This window comes from Paroedura picta, chromosome 7, assembly GCF_049243985.1.
Source record: "Paroedura picta isolate Pp20150507F chromosome 7, Ppicta_v3.0, whole genome shotgun sequence".
NCBI classification, from domain to species: Eukaryota; Metazoa; Chordata; class Lepidosauria; order Squamata; family Gekkonidae; genus Paroedura; species Paroedura picta.
Genome location: NC_135375.1, coordinates 20,195,877 through 20,218,052, shown reverse-complemented (window position 1 = coordinate 20,218,052; position 22,176 = coordinate 20,195,877). Strand labels below are relative to the sequence as shown.

Here is a 22,176-nt window from a genome sequence, read left to right as displayed (position 1 = left end):
GATGCAAACCAGCCTGGCATAGTGTTGAACTAGGGTGTGGGAGACCCAGGTCTGAATCTCCACGGCGCTCATTGGTGACTTTGAGCAGTCACACACTCTCATCTCAGCCTGACCTACCTCCCAGGGTTGTAGGAATGAAATGCAGATGGGGAGCATGTTGTAAGCTGCTTAATTAATGTTGTGCTCTGCTTAATACTGCTTAATTGCATGTGGGATATCAAAGCTGGTCTAAAAAGGAATGGGTTAAGAAATTAATTCATCTATCACCAGTGAATGGTGTAAAGTTAACATGTAAACAAGAAGTGACGAGAACTTTCTGCATGTGTATTTCTGTGTCCCTACAACAAAATGTGTTCTGATGTGAAATGAGAAGTTTGTACTTATCCTAAAGGTAATGAAGACACACTTCAATAAAATCATTGCTAAGATCACTAGTTGGCACAATGAAAATGTTAGGTGTCATGGCAGTCTGGGGCCAGGGTTTTGTTGAGCCTTATGGGGATATATAAATAAAATTTGTGTTCTAAGTAATAATCCTTCATTGATGACAAGTGTATTTGATGCTTAAGATTTAAAATAATAGAATCATAAAGTTGTAAGGGACCTCCAGGCTCATCTAGTCCAACCCCTGCACAGTGCAGGAACCCACAACTACCTGCCTACCCACAGTGACCCCCAATTTCATGCCCAAGTGATCCTCCCCAATAGTTTTTTCCCCCCTATCTCTCCTATTAGGGATTGTAGTCTATGCCAGGGGTAGTCAACCTGTGGTCCTCCAGATGTTCATGGACTACAATTCCCAGCGTTTTCTGGCAGGGGCTCATGGGAACTGTAGACCATGAACATCTGGAGGACCACAGGTTGACTACTCCTGGTCTATGCTACTGTGTTTAGCTTGCTGATACTTAGTACGATTCTGTACTTTTTGCATCATTCAGTGTGTCCTATTAATATTTATGCTTTGCTTCTCAGTTCTGTTCTTAGATTTCCGATTGGGTCTACAAGCTCATCCCATTATATTAACTGTCCTATCCTATCAATCATACTGACTGTGGGCTCGGCCATGAGTCCAAGTGGGAAAGGTGGGCTATAATTCTAAATAAATAAATCTCACAGTCGCCTATTCAAAGCAGTTCTGGCGTATGGCAGCAGAGATGGAGAGCCTCACAGCCCTATCATTGTATCATCGATCCAGCTGCAGTGGCCATGGTGCTGTACTTGAAGGGACAGAAGACTTGCTTGTTGGGATGTGGGTGAGAAGAAGTATGTTCGTTGCCAGCCATACATCACAGGACTTAACGAAATGGCATTTTGTTTTGTTTTTTTATTACAGCTATGAGACCCTTTTATAAATGAAGTGCACACCCTGGCTGGACTCAGTGGATAATAATGAGTGGTGCGGCTTTGGGCATTGAGATAGTATTCGTCTTCTTCTTGGCTTTAATCATATTGCATCGCTATGGAGACTTCAAGAAACAGCACAGACTCGTGATCGTAGCAACACTACTAGCTTGGTATCTTTGCTTCCTCATGGTTTTTATATTGCCTTTGGATGTCACCTCGGTAAGGAATTTAATGTCTCTTTGCTTAGGTTAAAAGGTAAAGGTATCCACTGTGCAAGCACCGGGTCATGTCTGACCCTTGGGGTGATGCCCTCTAGCGTTTTCATGGCAGACTCAATACGGGTGGTTTGCCAGTGCCTTCCCCAGTCATTACCGTTTACCCCCCAGCAAGCTGGGTACTCATTTGACCAACCTCGGAAGAATGGAAGGCTGAGTCAACCCTGAGCTGGCTGCTGGGATTGAACTCCCAGCCTCATGGGCAGAGCTTTCAGATTGCATGTCTGCTGCCTTACCACTCTGCACCACAAGAGGCTCTTTGTTTGGGTTAGGCATCCCTAAAGCACATTCGGCTGAAATAGTTGGAGGTAATCACTGATTTCACACCTGTACCTGTTAGGTAACTGTGCAGTGTTATTCCCTTTGTAAAAAGCTAAACACTTATTTCAAAATGTTGATTTTTTTCCCATATACTCCTGGCTATTTATTTATTTGTATTTATTTATTGTTTCGACTTATTGCCCGCCACTCCCAAAACTGGCTCATGGTGGGTTACAACTGTCCGTGTTAAAAGTCCCATTAAAACCCCTTTAAAACAATTCCGGACATTCATACAGACTCCTAAAACATTTAGAATGTTACTGTTTGTCGTGTGTTGTTGATTTGCCTTAAATTACGTAAAAAAGAAGCAAAGTGAACCTAAATGTTCATCTCCATTCAGGTTCCATATTTAGATGCCAGCCTTATATCCACTTCTCTTATGTGACAGTGGCATTGTATATAGATGAAGTGAAACTGAAGTCACCAGCCCTTTTCCATCATTTTAAAAGCACCTTCAAGGTGTCCTGCTGTAGCATCTGTACAAGGGGACTGTTTCCCTTTATTTGACGTACTCTACCATAGGCAGTGGAAGATCATGTCCTGTTTCGATTCCCTTCCTGTTTTGAAAAGCTCTCCTGATTAACATTTCCTTGCCACATGGGAGCTTTCCCCACCATCACTATGATGACCAGTGATCAGCCCGGAGGGGGTGGGAAAGGATCCTCTCACTTCCAGGGGCATGACAGGGACACATGGCCAGCTGACATCAATTCCTGGTACCTCGAAGCCCGAAAAAATTTTTAGCGGTACTTCCACAATCAAAAATTTGAAAAAGTCTGATCTAAATTGACCTTTACATCTTCCATTCCCAAAAACTGCACTTTTCTCTAACTGCTAATATTTATTTTGTTTTCTAGACTATATACCATCGGTGCACGCGAGCTGTAAACTCTAGTCCATCTGAAAGTAGCAGCAGCAATGAATCACATACCCCTCCTGCTTCAGGGTACAGAAAACTGATATTTTTTCATATACATGCTAAAATAGTTTTGTGACTAGAAAATGTTTTGTTATTGAACTATAAATTGTTTACCTATCTTCTTAAGAAAGTCAATATGTTAGTATCCCTCCCTTGTCATAGAATAGATTTATTCTAATGCCAGTAAAGGGACTCTGATTCTACATAGATTTAATTATGCAAAGCTCTCTGCTACTCTGGAAAAGCTTGGAGCAATTCACATGTTTAATTTTTTTTAGTCCATAATTCAATTGACTTTCTTCCACTTCCTATTTTCCTAGCATATTTTCTAGCCACCCAAGAAACACGTGGCTAGGTAAAAAAAGGGCAGAAGTTTTAATTACAATTGATAAGAAAATAATTGTAGCTGAGTTACTATTCTGAGTCAGGTTTTTGACTCTGAAGCAATATACTTAATTTGCATGTATGGGTTTCATAATGCCAGTCAGGTTTTAGATGTTTTCTTCTTTAAAATATTCCTTTGATTATTGTTGTAGCAATAAAATACCAAGCAGTATATATTCCTGAATAAACTTAACATTTTCCATTTCTGACTGGTTTGTGATGATGACTGTACTGGATGGGCCACGTATAAAGTATACCGTATATACTCGCATATAAGCCGAGTTTTCCAGCCGTTTTTTAAAGTTGAAAAGTCCCGCTCGGCTTATATGCGGGTATTTTTTAAAAAGCTGCCAGACAAGACAGAAGGGTGGGGTGGGAGACAGAAGGGAAAGAGGGAAAGAGCAGTCACTGCCTCTCCCTCCTCCCTGTCTTAACGAGGCTAGCATGTGTAGCAGCTGCTGCAGGAAGCTCTGAAGCCTCTGTCTCAGAAGGAGAGCAGAGAGCAGGAGAAGGAAATGCCCTTATAGGAAGGAATGGAAAGTGCACTTATGTACACTTAAGATGAGGCTTAAATTCCTGAAGAGCCAGTGCATTGTAGTGGTTAGAGTGCCTGGGAGGCCCGTGTTTGATCTCACTCTGCCATGGAAGTTTGCTGGGTGACCTTCGGCCATTGCCCCACTCTCAGACTAACCTTACCTCAAGGGGTTGTTGTGGGAATAAAATGGAGCAGAGGAGAACAAAAATAGCTGCTTTCGGTGAGATATAAAGCAATTAAGGGAATACGATGGTAATGTTACATTGTAGTTTGTTAGTAACATGTAGTGTTGACTGGAACAATTAAAAAATATGTTTTGGAGAAATCCAAATTAATTTTTAATCTTTCTTCCCAGACACCATGAGTGTTTCAGACCATGGAGCTATATTCCTCGTGAAATCATGCCTGTCTTCTGGCGCATTGTGTACTGGACATCACAGTTCTTAACATGGTGAGGAACTCCTGAAATGTTTGAATCTTTTCTAGGTAGTATAGTCAAAGAAACCACCACATTGCTTTCATTAATGATAAACACCTATGTATTGTATATTAATGTCAGAACTTGCAGAGTGAGTGTTTGCTTGTGTTTGTGTGTACTGGGGGTTAATTTAAATACTTGAATTAAATTGGGGTCAGAGGAAAGGAGCATTAAATATATCCCCAGCTAGTTTTGCTGCGGCCAAATAATTTTCACCTCCTGTATTTAGTCTGTTACACCAGTGCTCCCCAACCTTTTTATCACCGGGGACCACTCAATGCTTGACAATTTTACTGAGGCCTGGTGTGTGTGGGGGTAGTTTACTCCTCTACTCTCAACCACTGCCCTAACGCTCTCTGATCGCTATGGTAATGTTTAAACATCCCTTCAAAATAAGATACAGACACGCCACAACAATGAACATAAGGAACATTTTATTTTCATGGAAATTTTAACTCATGACAATGACAAATCAATGGGAACCCTGAGCTTGTTTCTCTACAACGAGATAGTCCCATCTGGGAGTGATGGGAGACAATGACACCCAAAGTGTGTTGTAAAGGGCCGGGGGGGGGGGGGGATAAAGCGTCCTTCGCGGCCCATCTCCAATTAGTTGAAGGACCACATGTGGTCCGCGGCCCACAGGATGGGGATCGCTATGTTACGTGATAGTCTCATTGAACTTGCTAATTGCTACAAGTGATATGCTTGCTACCCTCTGCTGACTGCAGGCTTTCCACTTGCAAATGAACTCCTGTAGTGTTATGGGTTTCAAAAAGGATAGCTATAATTCTTCCAAAGCTGATGTTGATGTTTGGAGAAATATATATCTGGTAGATTTCAGGTACATTTTAGAAGCGAGTATGACAGAAACTTTCTTGTAGAATGGCAAAAACTTTCCTGTAGAATCTCCGAGGGTCGGACACAACTGTACAGATAACGTTATCCTCATGACTCATAGAATGAGGAGTTCTAACAATCTGGCTTTGAAATAGAACTCCGGACTTTTAAAAAATGTGTTATTTCTGTTAAAAAGTGGTAGTTTTATTGCTCTTAACCTTTGGTTCCAGTCTGCTAGGCAAAAAGTGGAACTGTTGGGGTTTTTAAAATAAATAAATAATGTCGAGAATTTGTTGTTAACTAACCTAAATGGAGATTAGCTGAGGTGGAACGGCTTTGCTTAATTAATTCTGTTGTTTGCTCCTAGGATTCTGTTACCCTTCATGCAGTCATATGCTCGGTCCGGAGGCTTTTCCATTACTGGAAAGATTAAAACTGCATTAATTGAAAATGCAATATATTATGGCACCTACCTTATGATTTTTGGAGCATTTCTAATATACGTGGCCGTAAACCCAAACTTCAGCCTGAAATGGTAAGAATAATAAACTCCTGGTATTTAAATGCTTGGGACAGGGCTTAGCAATCATAGTACTACTTGTCTTCTACAAATCTGTCATTGACTAATTTTTAAGTACTTATGTGCCTATGTATGATAATTCAAAACAAAGCATTTTAATTTTTATAATGGGATAAAATAGCCATGAATCAAGCACCTGTGCCACAGCCTCAGCTACCCAGGAAAGGGCGGGTTACAAACAATAATAATTATACTACTATTATTGTTCTCTGGGATCTTCTCTTTGAACAGCAAACTCCCATGCAAATGTCACACTCTGCCTTTGAAGATGTTTCAGAAGTGGTTGGACTCAGGGTAACAGGAAAGAGTGCATGAAAATAATTTGACAGCCATTGGCTGACTTTTTCAATCCTGGCCTCAGCAACACAAAAAAATGTACAAATATCTTTGAAATCTGAGAGCCTTATCTGGGATGCACATCCATATCATTTAAATAGATTCAAATGGGTAGCCGTGTTGGTCTGAAGTAGCACAATAAAACCAGAGTCCAGTAGTACCTTTAAGACCAACAAAAGATATATTCAAGGTGTGAGCTTTCGAGTGCAAGCTTGCACTTGAAAGCTCACGCCTTGAATATTTGTTGGTCTTAAAGGTGCTACTGGACTCTGATTTTATCATATCATTTAAAATTATCTTAGTGAAGGATGTGTGGAATGTGTGTACTGTAAACAGCTTTTAAACTGTTTTACCATAGAAACACACACTCCGGCTAAAATTATAGCCATTAGCCCTGGTGGTCTGTGCAGAGGAAGAATATCAGCACCAGCTACCCTCAGACTCTCAGTAACATTTGGAAACAATGTTCAGGGAGCCCATTCTGCAGAGCAGGTGCCATGCTGGAAAAGGCCCAGGGTTTTGGTCAGTGCTGGGCAGGCCATTTTAAGTGGTAGATTAGCCAGCAAATGGCTACTCGATGACTATGGCACACAGGACATATGGGAGGAGACATTCCTTCAGATATGCAGATCTGAAGGCATAACCAGCAATGATGGACCAGTGGTCGGATTTGTAATTATTAATATTTTTAATTTTTGACATATGCTGGGCCATTTCTTTTTTTAACTAGCAAAAGTTATTCTTTTGTGGTACTGTTTGTCTTGAGGAGCTGACCTTCCTGCCATTCGATCTCAGCAAGGCAACAGTCTATTCCTCCAATGTATTTTAAAGAAAGTAAAGTATGTTAATTCTTTTAAGTTACTTTATTTATGGAAATCCATTTTAAAAGCATCTCTAAAACAAAAACCAAGCATTTTATGGCCATTTAGGAAGCTAGCTGGTTGGGTATAATAAAGCTATTTTTATTACTGCAAAGAGTGGTGCTTGTCATTTAATACAATAGATCTTAAGCAATTGGCAGTGTAATGCTGTGCAGAGCTACTCCAGTGTAAGACCCCAACTTGAGTAAGATTGCCTAGGCTTTATTGTTGCTCCCCCCCCCCCCCCCGTACAAGCACTAGAAGCTTTGGGGAAATAATGTGGCACTGTAAGGTTAGCTATTGTCAGTTTTTCAGTTAGATATTGTCAATGTTTTGTTGATATTCACTGTTTCAACTGCTAAAGTTGAGGGGGACTTGGCAATTCCTAAGTGGGAGACTATTTGCAAACAGGGTGGATTTCTTGGAAGCACAATGGAGTTCAAAAAGTACTCCGTACAAATAGAGCTAATCCACTTAATAATTCACATCTGGGTATTTTTCAGATGTCCATGTCTTCAATTTTTAATATTGTTTCTGTTTTGACAAACTATTCCCTCCCTCTCCACTTATCACATGTGAAATCATTGTCTACTCTCTTCTGTTTTAGGAACCAACTTCAAACCATTGGGATAGCTGCTGCCAACACTTGGGGCCTCTTTCTTCTTGTCTTGCTGTTAGGGTACGGCCTGGTTGAAATTCCACGTTCTCATTGGAACGGAGCAAAGAAAGGTTACCTTCTGATGAAGACTTACTTCAAAGCTGCCAAGCTGATGACTGAGAAGGCAGATGCAGAAGAAAACTTGGAGGATATAATGGAGGCAAGTAAACTATGCCAGCCACATACAATGCTTAGTGCAGGGGTAGTCAAACTGTGGCCCTCCAGATGTCCATGGACTACAGTTCCCAGGAGCCCCTGCCAGCATTCGCTGGCAGGGGCTTCTGGGAATTATAGTCCATGGACATCTGGAGGGCCGCAGTTTGACTACCCCTGGCTTAGTGGATGAGAAGGAAGCTGTTTCTATTGATCTCCCCTTGCCCGCTGCAGACATCTGTTGTATTGCACCCCTATGCCACTCCCATGAATTTCCTGACCCACCGGAGGCGCACTGTTGCACCTGTAGCATGACAGTGAAGGCGGGAATGATCCATTCCATTTTCATTGGACCCAGGTCATACTGTGCTTCAGGCTATACTTGTGAAATTTCTTTGCAGTGGTTGAAAACAAGAACAGTTTTAGTTCTGAAGAATGAGTGTGCGTTTCAAATACTGTATTTGAAACATGTACTAGGAGGAGCAAAATGGACATCTGGAGAGCTACAGGTTGCCCCACAGTAGCCTCTTGCACCCCCCCCCCCCAAATGTTCTTTCTAGAGGTCAGATTCCAGTAAAGGCATGAGCCGATCATTGCCTCCACCAAGATAGCTGTTGTTATTTCGACGGCTTTGACGGCTGGTCCTTGGAATGATTCCCAGTTGCAATGTATGGCTATGAAAGTTGGACCATAAGGAAGGCCGAGCGTCAAAGAATTGAGGCTTTTGAACTCTGTGCTGGAGAAGACTCTTGCGAGTCCCTTGGACTGCAAGGCAAACAAACCGGTCAGTCCTAGAGGAGATCAGCCCTGACTGCTCCTTAGAAGGCCAGATCCTGAAGATGAAACTCAAATACTTTGGCCACCTCATGAGAAGGAAGGACTCCCTGGAGAAGAGCCTAATGCTGGGAGTGATTGAGGGCAAAAGAAGAAGGGGGCGACAGAGAATGAGGTGGCTGGATGGAGTCACTGAAGCAGTAGGTGCGAGCTTAAATGGACTCCGGGGAACGGTAGAGGACAGGAAAGCCTGGAGGATCATTGTCCATGGGGTTGCGATAGGTTGGACACGACTTTGCACCTAACAACAACAACCACCTTGGAATGATTAAGAGCCACTTACTTCCTCCTTGCTGCCTGTCTTCCGTTGGAGAGAGAAAAACTTAAAAGCAACATGTTGAGGTCTTGCCAGTCCCCATACCCTGTAGTAAAAAATATTCCTCCACATGGTAGAAATAAACCCCTCAGTATTATTTTCTATGATATTACGTGCTTATTTTCATTGTACCTTCCCAAGTTACTCATGAATTTCACAGCAGAGGGGAGTCAAAACAAAGAAAAACTGCCTTGAAAATATGCCTCCTTTTTCGAAACACGTGAAGTTGAATAAAATGCATTTCTGTTCTTTCCCTCTCACGGAGACAGGAAGTTCGCAAAGTTAACGAGAGTATTAAATACAACCACCCCCTAAGGAAATGTGTGGACACAATATTGAAAAAGGTAACTAATTTGTTATGTTTTGATTAGAAATTGTTGCCTATGTGGAATTATAAAACAGGATATTGTTGTGCTCGACGCATGCCTCAAACGGAACTTCTGTTTGACTTCAGTAAGATTAGTATTAAAGTCTACATGTGGCATCACAGTTATTTAGAAGTTACTTTAATGATACCCCCCAGCCTTCCATTCTGGGATAGAAAGGGGAGCACTTGAACAAGGCACCATTTCAGTTTTGTAATGTTGTTTGTAGTCCGCCTCTCTCATTTGGACTCAAGGCAGATTACAAAGAGCGAGTCAATACAATCGACAGCACGGGGTATTCACTAAGTAGTCCAGTAAGATTAGAGTTGTAGAACCAATCAGAAATCTAGAAACAGCCCTGAAGCAAAGCATATGTCAATGTGAAAAACTAAACGATGCAAAACATACACAGTACAATATCAATGATATAAACAGGAGTTGCACAACAAAACATTCTGATCGATTCCTATCGATTTGAGATTAACATAGAGCATCCTTGTTCACAGTACCCTTTAAAGGAGCACCTTGAATTCCCTGCACTTCCATTGCCTTAACTCAGAGAAACCATTTGCCATTATTTAAAGATGAAAAGATACATACATGCGAAAGAAAAACATTTGTCAGCATTCCTAACTCTCCCCCTGCTGGATAGTCAAAAAGATCACTACAGAATTAGTGCAGCCTTATCTCTGGTTCCACAAAGGACAAACCCACAAAGACATCTCTAAGCATAAAAGAAAAATCATAACGGAGACTATCATCTCTCCTCCCACAACTTTAAACGGACAAGAGCGGAAGATGGGACATTATTAAATAAACTTTTCTACTACATTCTCCACAGGATTCCCAAAGTGGTGTGCCAAGTAATTGTCAGTGAAATACAGTACAAACAATTCAACACATACAGTAAAGCAGCGGCATAAAATTGTCCATAGTAGTCTTAAGTAGCAGCTTATATATAAAAGAATAAAAGCCTTAAAACTTGAGGTTGGATAATAGCCCAGAGGGAAGGGGGCCCGCAGTTAACACAGGCCTGTGTGAAAAACAATGTTTCAGCCTGGCACTGAATGGTTTAGTGCCAACCAGATGGTTTCAGAGAAGACATTCCATAGATACCTCTGCAGGTCTCTGACTGGGGGATCAGTACAGTGGAGGTGGGGAGAAGCCGGCAGGCACCGGATAGGAGTGGATAAATGAGCTGTTAGCTGCTTCATTACTTGTTGCAAGGTTGGCGTTAGCAATGGAACTGTCATGCTGCTAATGTGTGCTTGAGACGTATCATCTTTTCATCTCAGTGTCCTACTGAGTACCAGGAGAGAATGGGTAGAAACATGGATGACTATGAAGACTTTGAAGAAAGGCCTAATGCTTATCCCACAGAGAAGAGTCTGGTCAAACTTCATAAGCAGGTAACCGGATAACTTCCATGAAGTGGGTTCATTGCATTGGTTTTGAACTATTAATTGAAAAAAAAAACAGGTTCAAGTCATACAGACCCCTTCACATGTTTTCCTAGTTAGTAACTTGCTTTGATTTTATAGTTTTCTGTACTCTTTCCAGAACTATATACTTCTTGTACTAGATGAGGCGAGCATCTGACCTATATAATTTTTGTGAGGCATTTTTAAAAAGTTGTGTTATGTTGCAAACAGATGTGATACAGCCTAGAACATGAGAATATTCTACCCGAATGTTGCCAAGAAGGCAGAAGAAAATGGCATCTGCATGAATTGAGGAATTATAAAATGGAAAAAAAAGTGACAGTGGGAAACAAGTGCCTCTGGGTTTAATTATATGTTACAAATATTACATTTGGTGTGCTGTAGTGGTTAAGGACGATGGATTCTGCTCTAAAGAACTTTGTTTGATTCTCTGCTCCTTCACGTGAAGCCTGTAGGGTGACCCTGGCCCAGTCACAGTTTTTTTCAGAACTCTCTCAGCCACACTCATCTCACAAGGTGCCTGTTGTGGGGAATGGAAGGGATGGTGATTGTAAGCAGGGTACTTTTCTTCTGTAGGAACATAAATTCGTAGGATCACTATCTGTGAGCTTTCCCTCCTTTTTTGGCATCAGTCCCTCTAACAGTTAAATGGCTGGCCCCCATTGTGATGATGAAAGCAGAAAAACCATGCCAACAATAGGGGAGGTGTTGGTATTTATCTAGAGCAGGGGTAGTCAACTTGTGGTCCTTCAGATGTTCATGGACTACAATTCCCATGAGCCCCTGCCAGCAAGTGCTACCAAAAAAAGGGGGGGTAATAAATTAACCAAAAGAAGAAAATCCCAGAAAACAGCTTGATTATTCCCCCAGGAGGCATTAAATGTTGTCAGTTAGGTAAAAGAAGAAACAGGAGGTAGAGGAAATCAGCCTGTTCAGGTCCCAAAATCCTATGGGGATTATAATTGCCCCCCCCCACTAGACCCTAGCTTGTATTTTTAAGCACACCCTTTTTAAAAGGCAGTGCTTTCTTCATCCATTGTTTTATCTGAAGAATTTGTCGGTACAGCATATTTACCACAGCTTATTTCTCCATCTCCCGCTGTTTTCATCACAAATAAGGAGAACATTGCTTTTGTTTCCTTAGGTAATTTATTCTGTTCAGAGGCACTGTCGTACACAAGTCCAGTGGCGAATTCTTTTAGAGCAAGCCTTTTACCTGGAAGACGTGGCAAAAAATGAAACCAGCGCCGCTCGGCAGTTTGTCCATACTTTTCAGCCTCAGGAACCTGAAAACAAAGTTATCCAGCATCTCTACACGCCAACTGTGGGTAAGTGCCGTACTGCCTGCCATGGACTACAGTGCCCCCCCCCCCATTGCCAGGAAACAAATCCTTATTCATTGTTGTTCCTCTATATATTTGTGAAATAGCCTAGGGAGTGGGACGTGTCTGGCTGTCCAAGTTAGAATAGGGCCAATCAGTGCAGCCAGCTTTGCCCTGATTGCCCCCCCCCCTGCAGCTCCCGCCCTCCGTCCCTGGATTCTAGCCTCTTTGCTCTCAGACACCTCAGTGCCTAGAGCCAGCAGCAGGTAAGGGGAGAGGCCCTGGGCAAAGGGTCATGGTGGAGGGCCTGCTAACGAGGGCCTCTTGTCCTGCTGACTGCCTGCTAACGAGCTGCCCAACTCCTGCCCACCCCACTTGATCTGGCTGTGAGCTGCAGCCCAAAGCCACCTTAAGCTGCCTGGCCAGGGGAGGGGACCCTTTCAAGGCCCATTGTTAGGAAGGGGATTTGAAGCTAGCAGTAAATAAAGAGCACCATCCAGTGCACCATGAACTCATGGAGGTTAAGTGGAGCGTTGCTTCCCCACCTATGGGCATTCCAGGGTGCACACAGCATAGAGAACAGTTAGGGGAAATATATAATTGTGTATGTCTCTCTCTGCTTCATGCCCTTGCCGTTAAAGGAAATGGATTTAAATGACTTCTGCATTCCCTAGCCTTAGCTGTCTTCTCATTTGACTTCTTTTCTAATCTGTACACCATTATTCTTCTGCAGAATGGTATTGGGAGTGCCTCCTGCGGCCGTGGTTTCACAGAATCCTTGCCATTGTTTTGGCCACCTTTTCCGTCATCGTCGTGTGGTCGGAGTGCACATTTTTCAGCACCAATCCTGTTTTGTCCCTGTTCGCAGGCTTCATACAGCTGGCGGAAAAGAGTTACAACTATTTCTATATAGAGGTCAGTGTCTCAAATGTGGCTTCTTGAAGCTCAGTTCTGTAGGTTTGGGCTCTTACCATTGATGTGTACATGGCTACCATCCAGTATTTATATAGCTTCACACTTTTAAGTCCTACATGCAACTTAAAACAAAAAAATACATTTTTTTGGAGTCATTTTCGTTTAGTCAGACTGAGATGGACCATTTGAAGAAGAAGGGTTGTTTTTTTGTACCCCGCTTTTCACTGCCTAAAGAAGTCTCAAAGTGGCTTACAATCATTTTCTCTTCCACTCCCCACAACAGACACCCTGTGAGGTAGGTGAGGCTGAGAGAGCTCTGATGGAACTGAGACTGACCCAAGGTCACCCAGCTGGCTGCATGTGGAGGAGGAGTGGGAATCAAACCCAGTTCTCCAGATTAGAGGCTGCCACTCTTATTTGTTTGTTTGTTTCATTTTTATCCCACTGCTCCCAGCACAGCTGGCTTGCAACAGCATACAGATTACAGTAAATAAATCCAATCAAGCCTTAAAAATCCCCTTCCAGCTTCCCTGACTACCCACCCTCGTCCTAGTAAATCCCCATACCAGCCAGTCATGACTGCCCTATAAGCCCAGGCAGATGTTGCTGGCAAGCATCAGTGTCAGGGGACAACAGTAGATGGCATCGTAAGGACACCGGAGGAGGGGCTGGATTTTCCACTTCTGTAAGTGATTTGTTTCTTAACCACTATCCCATGCTATCTTTGCAGATTCATGACTTGCAATTTATTTTTTCTCACTTCAGTCATGTGACCTGGTTGCCAGCCCCCTTTCATTCCCACCATGCCCTCATCATAATAATTACACTGTTAGTTTAACAGTGTTGCTTTGCTACACAGCTGACCTCTGATATTTGTGGATTTCACTGTGGTGGGCCTGGGAACAGATCCCTGTGAATGATAACTACGTTAGTGATCCATTTAGCTGACTAGATAGCTGTAGTACTCCAAAGTCTCAGCCAGCGACTTTCTTTTAACTAGACATGCTATTAATTGGACAATTTCTTGGTTGCAAAGCATATGCTCTGTTCTCTCATGATTGTGCTTGAAGATAATGCTACTGACCCATATTTTGTCCAAATATCTGCATGCTTGTTCAGTTTGTCTGATTTCTGTGCATTATAATACCTTTCTACAAAGAGTGGGTGCAGTGGAAACTGCCATCAAGTCACAGCTGTGTAAACCATCAATCAAGAGTAATTAATTTGCTTGCCAACAAAGTAGCAACCTATCTGTGCACTTAAATGCAACCTGAATTTGTTTGTCTCTTTTTATGTAGATGGTGTGCTTCTTTACCATCTTTTTCCTAAGTATCTGCGTTTACTCTACCGTCTTCAGGATTCGTGTGTTTAACTATTACTACTTGGCATCCCATCACCAGACAGACGCATATAGTTTGCTTTTCAGTGGCATGTGAGTAGTCGGCTAAGTTTGTTACTTGAATGACTTAAATAAAGGAGATGCACTTACAAAAGCACTTTAAAATGTTTAGTATTATGCCTCTAATTTTTTGCTGTCAAGACACAGCCGGCTTATGATGACCCTGTGGGGTTTTCAAGAGAAGAGGCATTCAGAGGTGGTTTTCCATTGCCTGGCTCTGTGTCATGACCTTGAACTCTCTTGGTGGGTCTCCCATCCAAATATTAACCAGGGCCAACCCTGTCCCCCCCCTTTTTTAGAGAATGCCTGGGGGCCCATAAAATTTGACCCCTTGGGCTAATTGACTTGAAACTTGGGGGTTATAGGGACCAGCAGCTCTGCTGCAATTTTGGTGCCTGTACCTTTAAAAGCAACTCCCCCAGCCATTTTCCATAGGGAATATTGGAAATATTGTGATAAAATACACAATGACAAATATTCACAATGACAAATATTCACAATCTATGAACATGAGTATATAGCTATCGAGCTGTAAGTTTTTTGAAGTTCATGTGTAATTGGTTGATAATGACTCAGTTATGTAGGAGGGCAGAGAAAGGATACCAGAGGCAGAAGAGAATGGCTTCAGCTTTTTCTGTTATTTCCATGCAGGTTATTTTGCCGTCTTACTCCTCCAATGTGTCTTAATTTCTTGGGTTTGACTCATATGGATTCTTCGATTTCTCACAAAAACAATGAGCCAACTTCATATACATATGTAAGTAAACCAGCACAATAAATTGTACTCCAGCCTTCATAGCTGATGCTGAAACACTTTTACAGGACACATCTTTTTTTGCTGCTCTTTCAGTCCAAACAAATCCTAAATCGGTTTTTAGTAGTGTGCTTAGCATTTTGTCAGCAGTTTTTCCATTAAAACACTGATTTCAAAACAAATATTTCAGACCTGGATAACGGCAACACTACTATTTAGAATTTTCCATATTAAATTATTTCCACACACAGGGTTTTTGCCAGGACCATCTGTTTCGTTTGCTATAGTTCAGCACAAGGCTTTGAATGAGCTCTCTAGGACCTGTTTGAAGATTCATTTGAAGCCATTATGCTGCTGTATTATATGTCTAGCCTGGCTGTAGATTATAAACCTGCCAACAGTAACAAAACAAGTAGAATGAAATTCTTGCTTGTTACTATAGAATTCTTCCATGCCTATTTACTTTAGTAGTTAGAACAATGTGTTCAAGAGCTGTCTGAAGTGTTTGGCTTTTCAAAACATACACAGAAGAGTATCTCCCACTTTCAGTAGAGAACACCCAGCCAGTGTCTCAGAGGGCATACACTGAATATCAGGCCTCAATGCTGAAATGTGCATTACTGAAGTCACCTGTTGCATTATGGAACAAAAAGCATCTCTTTCAACTGTACGTTGTTCAGTCACCGCCAGTTGATCAGCAGGTGGCAGCACAGAGTAAGATTTGACCTTTAAGTTCAAATATGTAAAGCACAGCGGCCCTCCAGATGTCCATGGACTACAATTCCCATGAGCCCCTGCCAGCAAATGGGAATTGTAGTCCATGGACATCTGGAGGGCCTCAGTTTGATTACCCCTTATGTAAGGAATAGGGATGTGCACAATTTTTTTTTTTTTAATTCAGGTTGATTCACCTCTGATTTATTCACGTATATCCAAATCACCTGAATCACTGCCTCGGTACGGTGATTCAGTTCCATTATAACCTATGGAGCCATTAAAGTCTGTGGGTAATTTATTCTGTCTGTTCAGTGGCCGGGTCATGGGGAGGGAAAGGTATCAGCACCACATTTATATTTGTTCACAAAAGAGAATTTCTAAAGAAGACACAGGTGGAGGGGGCATTTTTGTAGGGTCAGCTGCAGCACCACTGCAATCAATGAATGTACTAGTGCCCAGTTCGGCACTAGTTGGCTGTTACTGGATTTTTCTGCTGAGCCCTGAACTAAGCAATATGCTAAATAAGCCATTCTGTTGTAGATTATAATGCAGTTTCATAGTGTGTTAGCAGCTCTCCACACTACCCATGGAGATGAATTCTGCTGGAATATAGTTTGCACTGCCTTGAAGTTGTGGCAAGAAAATCATATAAGCAGTAATCAAAATCAGACTAGAAAAAAACTTAAAAACTAATCCTAGGCCATACTAACCTCTCTTGCTTTTTACTCCCTTCTCTCTCCTTAGATTATGGGATCAATGAAAGTATTATCTTTCATCGCAGATGGGTTTTATATCTATTATCCCATGTTGGTTGTAATTCTCTGTATTGCAACCTACTTCAGGTAAGCAACTGGGAATCTAGATGTATTTTGCTTCTTAAATATTGGTTATGCCTCTACTGCTGTCTTCTTCTCCTTTTCGCTGGACCCATCCTCAGCATCCTGCAAGACAGGACATATCAAGGTGGATCTGACCATCTTCCAGGTAGCCAAAGAAGACTTCTTCTATCCTGTGGCTCTTCCTCCAATGAAACAGCCATTTAATTTGGAGGAAGTTTGCTTAGACTGTAAGAAGGTTTCAGACTTGACCCCAAATGAAATGTTTTCTGTTGTCCCTAAGGGATCAGAACCAACAGGATGAAATTAATTCAAAAGAATTTTCAGCTAAACATCCAGAAGAAGTTCCTGACAGTTAGAGAGGTTCCTCAGTGGAACAGGCTTCCTCAGGAGTTGGTGGGTTTTTCTTCCTTGGAGGTTTTTAAGCAGAGGCTAGATAGACACCTCACAGAAATTTAGGCAGATAAATGGGTGGGCAGAAGGGATTGTATCGGAGCTTGGCTCTTGTGGCCCTTTCTTGCGTGCCCAGGGAAATGCCGATCACCACTTTGGGGTTGGGAGGTGAATTTCCTCCAGGCCAGACTTGCCAGGGATTCTGTTGTTGTTTTTTTTTAATGTTCTCAGAAGTAGCCATTGTCCCGTTCAACCTATGTTTTTATTTAATTTGAACTAGTTCCTTTTTCAGAGACATTCAAATGCTCTCAAGGCTTCAGATTCAAGTTGAACCTTAGAGACAAATCTCCCTTCATCGGCTTTATCTCTCAAAAACGTATGCCATTAAATTGTTAGGCGATACTGAACTCTAGTTCAGCTCAGCTAGACCAACAATGGCTATCCTCTTGAAACTCTCACGGGACCTTGTCTCAGTCAAGATCTGGTTAAGACCTTGGTTCATAGTCACTCCACTATCAAGGGAACACAGACTCTGTCCTTGGGGTCCCCCAGTCAGTCACCATGTTTTTTGGGTCACAAAGGAGGACAGAGAAAGGGCAGGAGAGTGAGACCTAGTGATCTGAAGAACTGCTCCCAGACTTGCCCCAAGTAGAATTCTGGAAACAAAGTAATAAAAGAGTTGAGCAATAAAAAAAGATCTTTGTCATTTATTTTACCAGTTTAGGCACTCGGTGTTTGAATCTTCTTGGGTTCCAGCAGTTCATGGGAGACAATGAGATGACCTCCGACTTAATAGATGAAGGCAAAGAATTAATCAGGAGAGGTAATGTGTCTTTTTTGTATACATTTTGATTTGCAGCACATTTGGACTTGATTTAGTACAAACCCTTAAGTTGCTGTTTGTCATTGCTTTCCCCCCTTGAGCTCCCTTCTTAGACTCTCAAATAGTCATCGGCCGGATATTCCTGAAAAACTCACAAAGAGCATGATAGAGACAGAAGTCCCATCTGCCTTTCAGCCAGCAGTATCTTCCAATCAGTATTATATGATTAGCCGGCACTTTGTATTAAGGCTGATATCCTTACGTTTCCATATTCGGTTCATGCCTAACATTGCATTCCGGCCCAGTGTTACTCACCGTCTGATTTCACAGCTACATCCATCACTTTGAGTGATCAACGTGCTATATATATATTCTAAAGTGTAAGGATGTGTCATTGGCAACCCAGATCAGCTTAATGCCATAGCATTCCCCATTTTTATGGACAATGAAGAAAGCTGACCGCAAATCAAGCCTGAATTCTCCTTAGAAGCGAAAATGACTAAACTGAGGCTGTCGTACTTTGGTCACATTATCTGAAGACAGAAGTCACTGGGAAAGACCATAAGGCTATGAAATGTTAAAGGCAGCAGGAGAAGAGGAAAACAGAACATGAGATGGATTAACTCAACCGAGAAAGCCACAAGGGCCCTCTTTTTGCAAGACCTGAGCCAAGGATGTTAGAGATGGGACACTTTGGAGGACATTAACTCATAGGGTCACCAGAAGTAGGAAGCATCTTGACAACACTTCACACACACTCATGCCCACATATGTTTCTGTTCCTTTGTACTCTTCAGTGGTACTGGTGCTCCTGTAACAATATTACGGTGCTTTAATTCAGAAATATTCATCCCCCCATTGGCCATCTACATAATCCAGTTTCCAGATCATGCAGTTAAAAAAAAACCTCTTAGCTAATCATTCTTGCTTCTCTCTGTGTAAATTTTTATTATTATTATTATTATTATTATTATTATTATTATTATTATTATTATTATATTTATATTTATATTTATATTTATATTTATATTTATATTTATATTTATATTTATATTTATATTTATATTTATATTTATATTTATATTTATATTTATATTTATATTTATATTTATATTTATATTTATATTTATATTTATATTTATATTTATATTTATATTTATATTTATATTTATATTTATATTTATATTTATATTTATACCCTGCCTCCCCCCGAAGGCTCGAGGCGGCTTACATAAACCCGTCCCCTAAAACCATAAAATGACAATAAAAACCAATGATTTACAATAATTGTAACAGCGATGGCGTAGCCTACTCATCTGCTCTCCGCATCCTCATCTACGGTGGGGGGTGACGCTCTCTACCACCTCTAAATTTAAATAAGTATATTTTTCTCTGTAGAAAAAAGAAGACGGCAAAGGCAGGAAGAAGGAGAAAATAGAAGAAGAGTAAGTGGGCAATCTCTTTCCCCTAAATCCAGAGAAGTTAAGAGGCTTGAAGTGAAATCTTCTATTGCTATTTGAGAGAGCTTTAGTTATTGACAGTACTGTAATTCAGTCCTATGCAGAATTAAGTATACCTAAGCTTAGGCTCTTAGATGCCTAACAACCAGGCTGAATAGCCTGGGCAAGCCCAGTCCCATCATATTTTGGAAGCAGGATCAGCCCCAGGTAGCACTTGGAAGGGAATTCCAAGGAATACCAGGGCCATGATGCAGGGGCAGGCAGTGGTAAACTACCTCTCAACATCTCTTGCCTGGAAGCCAGCAATCTTAGGATCTCCAGGCTATATTAGACATATGCCTTTCAATAAATTTATAGCAGGGGTAGTCAACCTGTGGTCCTCCAGATGTTCATGGACTACAATTCCCATGAGCCCCTGCCAGCAAACACTGGCTGGGACTCATGGGAATTGTAGTTCATTGACATCTGGAGGACCACAAGTTGACTACCCCTTCTCTATAGCATTGCAGCCTTAATCATTGTATTTAGAACGTTGTTAGTTGTTTGCCACATCTTTTTTTTCTTTTGAAAAATGAACTTTGCTTACTCATTCTCTGACTTAAAATGGACATTTCATTAACTGAAAGTGTGTCCTGCAGAATTCCTCCATGTAGCCATTTCTAAGCTACCAGGGTCTTTGAAGGAAACAAACCATAAATTCAAAAAAATAATAGGCAGCTCTACTGCCTTCTGTAATACATTTTTTTCCTAGCTGGTATTCCACGTTCTGGTAAGAGGATAGAATCATAGAATCATAGAATAATAGAGTTGGAAGGGGATTCCTGGGTCATCTAATCCAACCCCCTGCACTCTGCAGGACATTCACATCCCTATCGCTCATCCACTGTAACCTGCCACCCCCTTGAGCCTTCACAGAATCAGCCCCTCTATCCGATGGCTATCTAGCCTCTGTTTAAAAATTTCCAAAGATGGAGGTTAATAGCGCAATCCTAAACTCCACTTGAAGAGGCCTGACTAGGATTCTGAGGCTTAGGATGGCACTCTTACAGACATATATGTTTATTGGTTATGTTCTTCCTTCTTTTCTTTTTTTTACTGGACTTGATTTCAGAATATTGGAGCATAATGCCTTAATATTGTTGGAATTATACTCTAGTCATCTTTTTTCAGATGTTAAAGGGGTTGTTCTTTAACATGCAAACTGTACATGTGTGTGTTTTTATGTTTTGGGTCAGGAGTGGAAAGAACGCTATGGAAACAACCGGGAAGATTCTGCTCGAAACCGAAATGTTCAAGCAGTCCAAAAAGAGTCTAGCTTCACAGAAACTAATGCAAATAGATGTAAGTATTCTCTGCTGTGGCTATGATTAAAATGCAAACTGCACTGAGGTTACACTGCAGTGCTTGAAAGGGACTGCAGTCTTTTTCTCCAGGGTTTTCAGAAATCCCAAAAAACAACTGTGCAACTGGGAATAGGGTGCTTCCTGCTGTTTTTGTAACTTTTGCAGGGAACAGAAAGCAGGAGTTCAAAGAGATTCCAAGTCCCTTTAAACCCCTGCTTCCTGCTCCACCCATGAACTACCACAAACTGCTCTAAAATTTATGGAAATTTGTGACGATAGACCCGTCATGAACTTCTGTTTGTGAACCACAAACAAGGCAAAATTTGTGATGTATTTTGTTTCATGGTTTTGCCCATCCCTATTTTTTATCTTGCAGAGAGCCCAAACAAACGAAAGGTTCTGAGCTCACAAGCAGTGACTTTTGTCAAAGCATCAAATAGTGCTTACTGAAATGAACAAAGAAAATGGAGTCAGTGACTGGTTTTCCCACTGCCATTTTTGCAGTTACTTTGGAAGGGAAACCAGTGTGGAACCCACTCAAGGTGTGCTGAGAGGGGGACTGAAAAGTTCTTAGCTTAAGTACAAACCAAACGTATCTGTTAGCCAGAAAACTTTTCATCTCAATATAAGGCCTTCAGAGGGACCAGGTATCCTTCCTCCTTGTCTCTGTTTTGATCAAATCACCACGTTCTATCTCTAGGGCAGAATCAGATGTAATAATTTGTTCTTTGTGTTGGATTCTACATGGAAAACTTAATGTGCTCTTTGCTACTTGTGCTGCAAAAGCTGTGTACGTTTCTTTTTCCTGAGAATCCTGTGGGACAAATCAAATCTAACAATCTTTAATTAAAATGGTTGGGCTTGTAGGCCCAATTTTTTATTTTTAATCAACAAAATCTGTAGCAACAGACATGACCTACTTGCCCAAATATTCTAATTTAGGATGACTCCACTGTGAAAGCTTCAGATTAAAGAAAACATCTGTGGCCAGTAGGCAGCCTGCTAGTGTGTGAACAAGAAATTGCAAACTTGCTCTTGGTTAAATAAATAAATAAATAAGCAAGCAAGCAAGCAAGCTATCAGAACAAGGATTTTTGTGGATTCCAGTTAGTTTCAAATATGTGATGCCTGTTAGTTTAGGACAGGGGTAGTCAACCTGTGGTCCTTCAGATGTCCATGGACTACAATTCCCATGAGCCCCTGCCAGCGCTGGCAGGGGCTCATGGGAATTGTAGTCCATGGACATCTGGAGGACCACAGGTTGACTACCCCTGGTTTAGGATATGTTTTTATTTGGACAATATTCATTATTTCAGGCAATCCTAACTGAGAGAGTTTCTGGCATGCTTTTTTTGGTTATTCGCCTGAAAGACTGTAAAATCATTGTTTTTTGGGGTTCTGTTGCAGCAGTTTCATCCAAGTACACCAGAGCAAATGGGAGGAATGAAAGAGATAGAATTGAGCTGCTGCAGGATGCAGAACCCTTGGATTTCAACGCTGACACAGTCAGCGAAGAGCCTCTTGACTCGGACTCAGGAAGGTAAGGGATATTCAGAGCTCAGACTGTGACTGGA

General features: G+C 41.5%; 1 protein-coding gene across 2 annotated transcripts in view; it reads left to right on the top strand.

The window, feature by feature from the left end:
• LMBRD2 (LMBR1 domain containing 2) overlaps window positions 1–22,176 on the top strand; it is a 35,672-nt gene that overhangs the window by 5,902 nt on the left and 7,594 nt on the right. The window contains exons 2-17 of one of the 2 annotated variants that reach the window (XM_077346976.1): window positions 1,334–1,563; window positions 2,798–2,886; window positions 4,134–4,229; window positions 5,464–5,631; window positions 7,480–7,690; window positions 9,103–9,177; window positions 10,494–10,607; window positions 11,785–11,968; window positions 12,696–12,877; window positions 14,176–14,309; window positions 14,928–15,033; window positions 16,492–16,589; window positions 17,696–17,799; window positions 19,198–19,244; window positions 20,495–20,600; window positions 22,013–22,142. In XM_077346976.1, the coding sequence (XP_077203091.1) occupies window positions 1,390–1,563; window positions 2,798–2,886; window positions 4,134–4,229; window positions 5,464–5,631; window positions 7,480–7,690; window positions 9,103–9,177; window positions 10,494–10,607; window positions 11,785–11,968; window positions 12,696–12,877; window positions 14,176–14,309; window positions 14,928–15,033; window positions 16,492–16,589; window positions 17,696–17,799; window positions 19,198–19,244; window positions 20,495–20,600; window positions 22,013–22,142 (2,018 nt within the window). In that variant the 5' untranslated portion in view covers window positions 1,334–1,389. Of the gene's footprint in view, window positions 1–1,333; window positions 1,564–2,797; window positions 2,887–4,133; window positions 4,230–5,463; window positions 5,632–7,479; window positions 7,691–9,102; window positions 9,178–10,493; window positions 10,608–11,784; window positions 11,969–12,695; window positions 12,878–14,175; window positions 14,310–14,927; window positions 15,034–16,491; window positions 16,590–17,695; window positions 17,800–19,197; window positions 19,245–20,494; window positions 20,601–22,009; window positions 22,143–22,176 lie in introns of both variants that reach the window. The other variant, XM_077346975.1, reaches the window with a different exon arrangement.